Consider the following 10,717-nt stretch of genomic DNA (forward strand, 5'->3'; position numbering starts at 1 on the left):
TGTGGTTACACAAAGTGTGTGAGGGGCACGGTGAAAGTCTGTGGGAACCGGTTTGGGATCAGATCTCAGGGTAAAGTAGATGGTGTTGTGTGTGTGTGTGTGTGTGTGTGTGTGTGTGTGTGTGTGTGTGTGTGTGTGTGTGTTGTGTGTGTGTGTGTGTGTGTGTGTGTGTGTGTGTGTGTGTGTGTGTGTGTGTGTGTGTGTGTGTGTGTGTGTGTGTGTGTGTGTGTGTGTGCAAAAAATACTTGTCAGACTACTGTGGAACTCAACCCTTTTTTTTTTTGTACACTTTCAGTTAACTTCAGTCCTGACCTTAAATTTTGCGATATAGCTTCCTCTTTACTCCTTCTTAATTTTCATCTGCTGCTGTGTTTCACTTTTGTTTTAATATTATCTATATTTCTTTTCTGGCTTCTTTTTTTCTTTTTTTTTCTTTCTCTTTCTTACTTTACAAAATGAGAGACAGAATGATGAACAGCTGACAATATATATAATTATTTTCCTCTTCTTATTAGCATCAGGTTTCCCTTAAAACACTGGAGATGTTCTTTGTCGTTGTAAACAACAGGTTTATCAGCCACTGGCGTTTTGTTCCTATCGTCTTCTTTTTTTTTTTTTTTTTTTTTCTTTCTTCTCACTTTCCTCCCTCTCTTCCACCTCCTCATTGCAGGAGGGCCCTGATTTGTTTGGAGGTGCTGTCATCGTTTAGATGCCGTGTCGTATACCTGAAGAAGAAGGTGAGAAAGATGTTGAAATGCTCTCAGAATCCTTGTGCGTAGCTCTTTCCCTGTCGCTGAACACACACACACACACACACACACACCCACACACACACACACACACACACACACACACATTCATACACACCTCAGTGCGTTCAGAAGTCCCTCCACACTGTTGGACGGTTGCTCCTTCAGCACCTTGATGCAGCCCTTCATCTGCCCGGCACAAAGACAACACAGGGTGTTAGGGTAAAGGTCAGCACCCTCAGAATCCCCTCATCTCCTGCTTCAGCAGCCACGCACTGACTCAAAACACACCAATATAACAGTGTGTAAAGTCCAAGTATCACACATGAGCAAACACAAGAAGGTCTTCATAAGATGAGACCCGTTGTTCCTTTATGGCTTGATACGTCTTCATCAGTTGTGAAGAGTTAAAGCGAAGCGGGATTTTTTTTGCTCATCAGGCTGATTTCTTTTTTTTTACAGCTTAAAAAAGGAAAATGTATTCAGCATATCACGACAAAAAAGCACAAAAAGAACACAGAAGGACTCTTTCTCTTTCTTGAATCATCGTCGTCCTCAGATTTGCCTCGGGGGAGTTCCCCCCCCCTCTGGGTTCAACCACTGGATCAACAGCAACGCTAATAGAGACTGGGTTGTTTTTAGACTTTTTAAGCTGATTTTTAATAGGAGTTTTGTTACCAGAACGCCCCCCCCACACACACACACACACAGACTTCATTTGCAGGTTTTAATGACTGCAAAGGGGAATCTCCTCATACCATTATCAGAATGAAGTGCATATTTGTGTGTACTCTACCTCCCATGCACTTGCAACAGTCTTGCTCTGGAGGAAACTACTAGAACCGTTGGGTCCTTGTAAATTCTGGATTATGGTCTAGACCAGCTCTATCTGTAAAGTGTCTTGAGATAACTCTTGTTATGAATTGATACTATAAATAAAATTGAATTGAATTGAACCCTCTAAACACTTTTTCAAAAGCAAAAGTACATCATTGGGTACAGAAGCATACCATTTTCTAGCCAATTTGGGCTAGAAAACTATTGTACTGTGTCTAATGTCAGCAACTAGAAACTTCAAATGAAGTGTTTAACTGTGTTACCATGCGCATCCATTTCATGGTTTGTGTGTACTCACGTCGATTTTGGAGGTCTTGGCGAAAGCCCCGACAGGGTGAACGTGGTCATAGAGAATGATGACTCCCACCATCACCCTCATGCAGAACAGCATGGTGTCTGTGTTGGTGAACCGACAGCGGTACTCACTGGGACAGAGACGGGACGTGGCATATAGTGTCAGGGTCAGAATATTGAAAACATGAGGGTTTACCCTTGAATTAGCTCGATTCATTCTATTGAATTCCAACTGTGTTCCCTTTGAAAGGGGTTGCTCATTAAAAATCTATGATTCTGACCTTTTGGAGAGAAGGACGAGAAAGGACGGAAAGTACTCACGGGGTCTCCAGCATCACACGGCACACACAGGCCATGGTGCTAAGACAGTCTGTGGTGTCCTCTATGGGCAAGGTCTTATTCTGAAGGACGGACGGAAGAAAGAGAGAGACATCAGAGCAGAAAAAAAGCCTCTTTGCTTAAAAATAACATCCAGAATGTCAGGAAATGAAACGCTGACGTTCATCCTTTCCTTCACTAAGAACGCCCTGGCACTGTCCTCTGTAGTTTATGGAGACGGGTATGGCTGCAGCCTGGAGCGTCGAGACCGCACGAGACGGGACGGATGACATGGGACGCTCCAGGCTGCAGCCATACACTCTTAAGTTTATGTACTGAATGGACAAAATGTTCTACCACAAGGTGGAGACAAAGCACATGAGAACACTATGAGGAAGGCAAGGCAATCGGATGTATTTAAAATGTAAAACACTCATTTTACATAGTTATATGGTCATATAGGTGTAATTTATTTAGCTTCATCACTTCTTTAGGCGTCACCCACACATATCAAAACAAGACAGAGATTGTGGACATTGCTGCTTGTACATTAGTAAATGATCAGAATACTTTCTCCACTACTGACTTCAGGTTGCAAGCCATCCTCTGAGGGAGAACTAACTTGCTAACACTCCCTCGATTCTTTTTTTTTATGCCTTTTAAATCAATTTCATGAGACTTTTCATCGATGCGTTCAGTGACAATAATCCAAACCACAAGTTCAGTTTTAAAGTGCCCAGTGTTTGTGTTGACCAAGTCTCGATGTAGTAGACTTCCAAATGGATATGTCCGTGGAACAATTGGAAATCTACCTCTGAAACAAACTTGGTGGTGGCATTACTCAGAGTCTTCAGCATTGGTGTTGCTTCAGCGTAGAACAGGGACATCCGATTGGCCATCTCGTTGTTGACCTCGTTCTCCGCTTCCAGCTGTGTGCCGATACAACACGGACATGAAGCATTTAATCATCAATCGCACTCAGTCCAACAACTGTGTCATCCAGTCAATAAAATGACAGTGGCTCTATTTTATAACCCAAATGGGAAATGGCATATTGCTTGTGCATCTCTTGGTGCTGTTAGGGAACAGCTTCATATCAGTTGTTACTGATTAAAGAAAGAAATGGAAGCCATGCAACGTAAACAGACAGAGACAGATTGTTCCTCCAGGGCCTCACCTGCTGGTTGTTCAGCCTGTTCCTACTTATAGTCCTCCTATAGTAGCTGAAGTCATTCTGTATGGCTGGATTTGTCATCTGCATGGTCAGAGAGGGGGGTGATTTATGATATTGATTTTCCAGTACAGTAAAGGTCAGCCTCTGATGGCTGTAATTAGAGCAAAAATATATGTTCTTCACCTTCAGTTCATCGAAGCTGAGTGTGAAATGAAGGATCTCAGCGAACTGTTTGGCCAGGGCCTGCTCTCTCTCCAGGTGCTGCATGGGAGCGTAGGGGGGGCTCGTCAGCGCCTCCAGCAGGCTGCGCAAGGCGTTCTCTGCAAACACACTTAGATGTCAGAAATGGATCTGCACAAAACTGGAAACTACTAATGTACAGACTGCTGTGGTTGTCTCTAATCTGGCTCTGGATCTGAAGTTTCTTTCATGTCACCAGATTTAAAAACCTCACCTCCTTGCTGGATATCAGTGGATGCTCATTGGGCTTTTAGAAATGGACCCAACACAGGGGGATCTGGCCTCAGGCAGAACAACAGACCATTGGTTCCCCCTGTCAGAACAGGGTCCAGGTCCTTAAAACAGGGCCCTTATAGCTGAGATGTAACATATCAACCACTGAAGCTTTGAAACAACATAATGTTAAATTCTAAATGTGGAGTTTGAAGCACGGCTGATTAATTGGACCAGATTCAAATATCTCAACCACTACAAGTTCACGCTATGGTGCCTTTGGTGTGGGAGATCAGGGTTTGATTCCCAACCAATGTGTCCCTCAGCAAGACACTTAACCCCTAGTTGCTCCAGAGGTGTACGACCTCTGACATATATAGCAATTGTAAGTCTCTTGGGATAAAAGCATTAGCTAAATGACATGTAATGTAATGTAAAGATGACAATGACTTCGATCCAGTGGAGCCAGAGAGTTTATCTTTTTTATTATTCCATGCATGCTTCTTCTTTGTCTAAACCTGGCGCCTACATTACCTGCAATGACCGAGATTCTTTAGTGCAATGCTAGTAGCAGCTAATGTAGCCTCGGGCACAGATGGGGAGTGGGCTGCAGAGGTTCTGCAGTTCTGCAGCTCTATGGCCACACACATTAACAATACATTTCAAACATAGTGAATGTGGTACTCCATAGTAATAATGCTGCGACCGATCCCACCGCCTAAGCATCCTTGTGGACATTGTATCAGTGACCATGTGTATCCCCTTGTGTCCCATGTGCTTTTGAACTTAAGCCTTTTCACTGCTCTGCTGCCTCTGACAAATCAGACACCGCCAGAGCTGGACCTCAGAGGCTCTGTGTACTAGGAATGCCTCAGAAGCAAAGTCCCTCGAGGCCCCATCCCTTCCTGTGCATTAAAAATGCATAAGGGCCTTCTATAAATACAGCAATGAAGTGTTTCATCTAAAGCGCCAGGGCAGAAACCCCACTCCCCCTCCTGCTGTTTGCACACACCGCACGGTCCCTATCCTGAACACGGACTTCTGAGGGTATATACTGACAGATTGGACAGAGAGACACTGCAGCTGTCTGTGTACTGTATGTGGAAGCTCTTAACCTCTAGTTGTCCCCTTTGGTCAAATAAATAAGATGGTGCTAGGGGCATAAACAGGAAGGATCTAGCTTGGACTCTCCACTTAGTCACTTAGATTCGATACTACAAGTAGAGCAGGAAGATGATGCCAAAAAGAGATCTGTTGTCTCTGTTATGTCACTGACACATTAGCGCTGATACATTTTCATTAATTATTAGACAGCCCTCCTTCTATGGTAGGCTACGAACATGAAGTATTATTGGAAGGCAGAGCAGAGGCGGCAGCACAATTATATTCCTCTACTCATACTTCTCTCTCTACTCTCTCTGTCTCTCTTTGTGCTGGAGGACCATGTAGCACAGTTTCCGTAGCAACGGCTGCCTGGCTGCTAGGTCAGGATGCTGCAGAGATGGCTGGGAGGACATCATAGTGTGTGTGTGTTAGTGTTAAGGAATGCTGCCCGGACTGAAATTGCATGTAAAATCACGGTGGTGGTGGCGGTGCAAGCCAAAAATGGAGTGGAGCTGTAAAGCAGCACTCACGGTACAAGATGAGCTTCTCCCTTCCTGAAACATTAACAATGTGTTCACTGTGTTCAAATATCTTTCTTTTCACTGTCATGGTCACATTGTATTACAGTAACAGTCTTGTCACGTAGAATACAAGAAGTCGCATGGCTCACATCCTGTGCCTGTCGCATAGCTGTCAAAAACACAAAGCAACAGCTAGTGTTCACGGCGTCAGCAATCCTGGACACTTGTATGCACTACAAACACAAAATAACCCATTTCACACATATTGCAAACCAGAGACTACATTAAGACTCCCTTCCTTTTACACCCATACAAGACTTCCACCCACTATGGTGATTCCTATGATAGCCATGGTTCTTCTTTGACTGACAGCTGACAGCTCTTTCTAAATGTAGATTTAGTTAACAGCTGCTGGGCTGGTCATTTGGCCCCCGGTCGGTCCAAAAAATGCCTCAGAACACACCTTAGCGACGCCGACTGGAGGACATGATACGTCTCCATAGCAGGAGGCAGCGCCAATCTGTGTTGCCCAAAAAAATTAAAACCGGAAATGGCACGTCACGTGGGTCTGGCTTCTCACCCGAATTTCAAAACCGACCGTAATGGCGGCTCGCTTGGAATACAATCTCGTAATTTACAAAAATAGTCAGGCTTTGAAAACATTTTAAGCGAGAAATAGGCCATACGGTTGTTGAATTTGTTTTTTTTGATCGACAAAGGTCAGTTTGAAAGCTTTTCGTCAGATTTCGAGAGGCGTTCGTCACGCCGATCCCGCTTGTCATTTCCGGTAAGTGTTTTAACATAAGTGCACTGATTTGCTAGCACTCCACCAATCAGATTGGTCACTGAGTCCGACTGCCCGCCCACCGATCCAACAAGTCAAATCGGCCACTGCACGAAAGACACCGAACAGACTCAAGTCCCCGACCACGCCAGACTGTCCAACGGCCGAGGTGTCAGCACCTTTATACGTCCAATATGGCCCCCTGAAAGTGTGTTACATCACCTGAAATGACTCGGACTGTTTATAATAGCCGCGCTCACCCAGTCGGAGGGAAAACTCGTAGAAGCGCTTCAGTTTGGCTACCAGGGGGCAGACCGCATTCCAGGCCTTCTCCTGCAGAGCGAGGTCGCCCGGGTTCTGGATGGCCTGGGGGCGACAAACACAGCCAGAAGCCCAGATGTTACTCTTTAAAATGACTCACCATCTCTTCTATCCTCCTTCCATTCTATTTCACTTAAGTAAAAAACGTTTTCACTTTCAACTTTCATAGGGATTTCAGTTCAGCAAAAATTGACGTATCGAAGACCTATAATTTTTTTTTTTTTTTACAGGGCACATAATATCAAAAAAAACATATCACAGTGTTATTTGGATTCAAAGTCCATATACTGTACAGTGGCTACAACAAGGTAAATTAAAAGCGCAGGTGTCCCCAAAAAATATTGCCCAATATTATGGGTGCTCTCTCGACCAATCAGAGGCTCTGTTCTGTCCTCTTGTCCGTCTCTTTGGAGAAAGGAGCAACAGGAGTGGACCATTTCCGCTGGTGATCGTCTTTGTGTGTTTTTTTTTTAATGATTTTTGTCCCCATTGCAAGAGGAAAAAACAACCAACAGGACTTTGGAGTACCTTTTTCTTATTTCTAATAATCTAATATTCTATTATTTCTATTTCTATCATTTCTGTGGCACCAAGCCCAATTCCTGTCTATTAAAAATAAAAAAAATAAGGGTCACAGATATATAGTTTCTTGTTGAAACATGCCTCACTTGCAGTTTTAGCGGGAGTAAACAGAGCATTTTTGGGGACTATTTTCAGCCATGGATTATTACATTATGTGCTACCATGTTAATCGGAATGAAGGAACATGTCCCCTACTGTAATGCCATGACTTATTAATATATTTTTAACACTTCTTTGAACAATTATGGAGGTCTATGGCACACAGGATTAAGCCACTGTATTTTAGGCTTAGTGGGATCAATTCATTGTTGGTTTTGGGTCTTTTCATGGGATTTGTTGACAATACAGAATTATGCCAAAATGATCCTTTAATGCTCCTCTGATGATCACATCCTTAAAACGGATGGATTCATGTACCGTATGCTCTTGTCATATTGTGAACTGTTCTCCCTGGTGGGATTAAATAGGCATTGAACATCTCTATATGTCAGCAGTGGTAAGGGACTGACTTCAGGAATCCTCAGCAGAGGAATAAAAAAAATCCTCTTTTGTAAATAGATCTTAATGCCTTAATAAAAAAAAAAAGGAAAAATCCAACCTTTCAAGGACACCAATTTTCTTTGTGAATGATTAAGGTATTGTAAATAAATAAATGTTCTTCCTTTCATGGATCCAGGCTACTATGCATAGTATCCCGATCCATGAAATAACTGGCTATTAATAATAAAAATCTGCCTGCTTCTATGGGAATTTAACACAGGGGTATGTATATTTATGCCCCCCTGCATTTTAAGGAAGAACATTTATTTATTTACAATACATTATTCATTCACAAAGAAAATTGGTGTCCTTAAAGGTTGGATTTTTCCTTTTTTTTTAATTAAGGCATTGAGAGCTATTAACAAAAGATGACTTTTTTAGTCTTCTTGTTAGTCAACTTAAGCATGGGCATGCAAACTTATGAGCACCACTGTATACACATATATATGTATATATATATATATATATATATATATATATATATATATATACATATATATGGTTAGGAAACAAGGAATCGATATCAGTATTATGCCAACAGCTTGCAATCAACTGAACAGTGTTTTACTGCAGAGGGAACTGGTCTGCAATACCAACTTTCTAACAGGTGATATTGATGCCTCTACCAGAGCATTGTCCCAAAAAAGACAGGTGTACACCCTGGCAGGCCATGTGAATCACATTCTGGGTCCTCGCCCGACAGTATATTGATATTTAGCACTTATGGACTGCTCCTTGCTCACTTCTCGTATCTCCTGGCCCGCGCCATTATAAGACTGCAGCTCGGCTAGGATCCCGTGGGCCTCCTCCAGCACGGCGCTGACCTGGTTCCACACTGCTGTCTCTGCCTCCGTGGGCTGGGCATCTGGGAGGGGAGGGAGGCAAGTACAGAGGGAAGGAGGAAAAGAGGGAGTGGGAAGTGAAAGTGTGATGGCAGGTACGTTTGAAAATAGGGGGAGGTCGCAGAAAAGAAGAAAAAACAGATGATGGAAAGGGTGGAGGGGGAAGAAAATTAGAAGATTTGAGGAGAGGAGATTAGTGATGAAGGAAAAGCTGAAAAGATGATATCATAGAAGGCCAGATAAATATCTGAGATAACTAATAATTCACTATATTTGACTGCAATTAGAGAAGAATTCCCCTACAAGTGGAAATTACTGCATTTCATAGTGTTCGTGGACATTGCACCCTATATGTCCAGAATCTGGCCTGTAAATGAATCTAATTTACCCACCATAGAATTATATATAACAAGAGACCTAGAAGCCACGCTCTGTCACACACTGAGGTTTGATTACAGTGTGCAGTCGCCCAATAAAGACCAGAAGATGACAAGTCAGTTTCACCGTAGGGAACTATTGGCTGTAACAACTGATAGTTTAACATTTTGATGGTTTCCAGCCGCAGTAAAAAGGCCTGGATGGCACCACTTGAACAAAGTGTCTGACTCTTAAATCGTCTCAGCTGTTCATTCAATAGAGATTTATACAGGCCTGGATATCGCTAGGTGTGATTGTCCCATCAGATTAATGTTATGTGTCTTATCCATCTTTTTCTCACTCTCTCCATGTCTACAGATGGGTAGAGATTTTTGTTTGCCCTTGAGGTTTAATTGTGAGAAATGTTAAAACAAACTGTGCATGCTCACTCTTTCTTTTTTCTCTTTCTCTGTTCTGTTTTGGTGGCCCATGTGGCGTGCTGCATGCATACAGCAGGGATTAAGTGTTAGAGAAACACAATTTAGGACGTGTCCTCTTGAGTCATCCTTGTTTTTTTTCTTTTAACCATGCGTCTCAGTGTGTGACTCAGGTATAAAGTGAGAGTGGGCAGCTCTCTGCATGCGGTAGCACCACTGATTATTTTTACACCCTTAGGCATTGCCTCCCTGCAGAGAAACAGTAATCATGGGAAATTTGCTTCGTGCACACCGGCTGCCGTAATAAGCACAGCGAGCACTGCCATTTTAGTGATGTGCTCCGGCATTTCTCTGGTAAACAACATCTCTTGTTTACTACGTACAGTAATAATTAAATAAACAGCATATGCTTATAGCGCGAAAGGAATAGTCTATACCACTCATATCTGTACATTAAATCTGAGCTTAGCGTAGCCTAAGGACTGGAAGCAGGATGAAAGAGCTAGCCTGGCTCTGTCACCTTAAAGGTTTTAATGGGGCTCATGTACTGGACTAGTACTTAAAGGGAGCAGCAATTGCTTTTTACACTTTGGTTTGTGTATGGATTAAACAAATGAGACAAATTTATATAGCAATATAGTGAGCTTTAGAGATGCTGGTAGGCTAAGTGGATTGTGTTGCATTTGAGCAGAGCCAGGCTAGCTGTTTCCCCCTGTTTCCGGTCTTTATCCTAAGGTAAGCTACCCAACTCTTGTCTGTAGCTTCACAAGTAAAAACAAGAGATATTTCAATTAATCCAAGCGTCATGTTTTCAATATAAAATGGAAACTTTGAATCTGAAATCATCCACATTCTTGTCATCGGATTTCCTCCTAATCCTAAGAGTTTTAATGCGGTATAATAATTAGCATTCAGCCATAAATCGTTTAATGATAGCTCAGTATAGAGTTTCAACCAAACTTTGAGCTGTGTGACAGAGGTGGCTGTGTCTCTGGGTTAAGAAGGAGAGCTCACATATGGCACAGGGTGGCTGGGGAGGGGGGGGGAAGTGTCTAAAGCTGCCTGCTGGGGTCTGACTCATTCCACTTGCTTTTGAAGTAAAGTGAATCGCATAATCAATGGAGGGGAAATTCAGCCTGTATGACAGCTGACGTCTCTTGCCAGCAGTGAGCTCTCCCACTCCCACTCTAACCGACAGTCAGTAAAGGAAGAGGAGCAGGAAGCCAGCTGTTACAGAGGGGGAAGTGGCTGAGGAACACACTGGGGTGTAAGGCAAAACATCTCCATCTTGACAATTCATTTAAACTCATAATCTTAACCCTCATGTTGTCCTCCGGTCAAACTGACCCGTTTTCCTATATCAATGTTCTTTTAATTCCCCAAAATAACATGATTGATTCCACA

The 10,717-nt window shown here is 42.9% G+C and overlaps 1 protein-coding gene across 2 annotated transcripts in view; it reads right to left on the reverse strand.

Moving 5' to 3' along the window:
- Positions 1–376: 376 nt before the first annotated feature.
- The window catches only part of fam49al (family with sequence similarity 49 member A, like), a gene marked incomplete at its 5' end in the record, with an annotated part of 14,220 nt that continues 3,879 nt past the window's right edge, over positions 377–10,717 (reverse strand). For both annotated transcript variants that reach the window (XM_032534777.1, XM_032534776.1), the window contains 9 exon segments: positions 377–725; positions 868–938; positions 1,885–2,011; positions 2,202–2,281; positions 3,011–3,127; positions 3,376–3,453; positions 3,556–3,692; positions 6,495–6,600; positions 8,421–8,542. In XM_032534777.1, coding sequence (XP_032390668.1) covers positions 662–725; positions 868–938; positions 1,885–2,011; positions 2,202–2,281; positions 3,011–3,127; positions 3,376–3,453; positions 3,556–3,692; positions 6,495–6,600; positions 8,421–8,542 — 902 coding nt within the window. In that variant the 3' untranslated portion in view covers positions 377–661.

Source organism: Etheostoma spectabile, chromosome 14 (genome assembly GCF_008692095.1).
Source record: "Etheostoma spectabile isolate EspeVRDwgs_2016 chromosome 14, UIUC_Espe_1.0, whole genome shotgun sequence".
Taxonomy (NCBI): domain Eukaryota; kingdom Metazoa; phylum Chordata; class Actinopteri; order Perciformes; family Percidae; genus Etheostoma; species Etheostoma spectabile.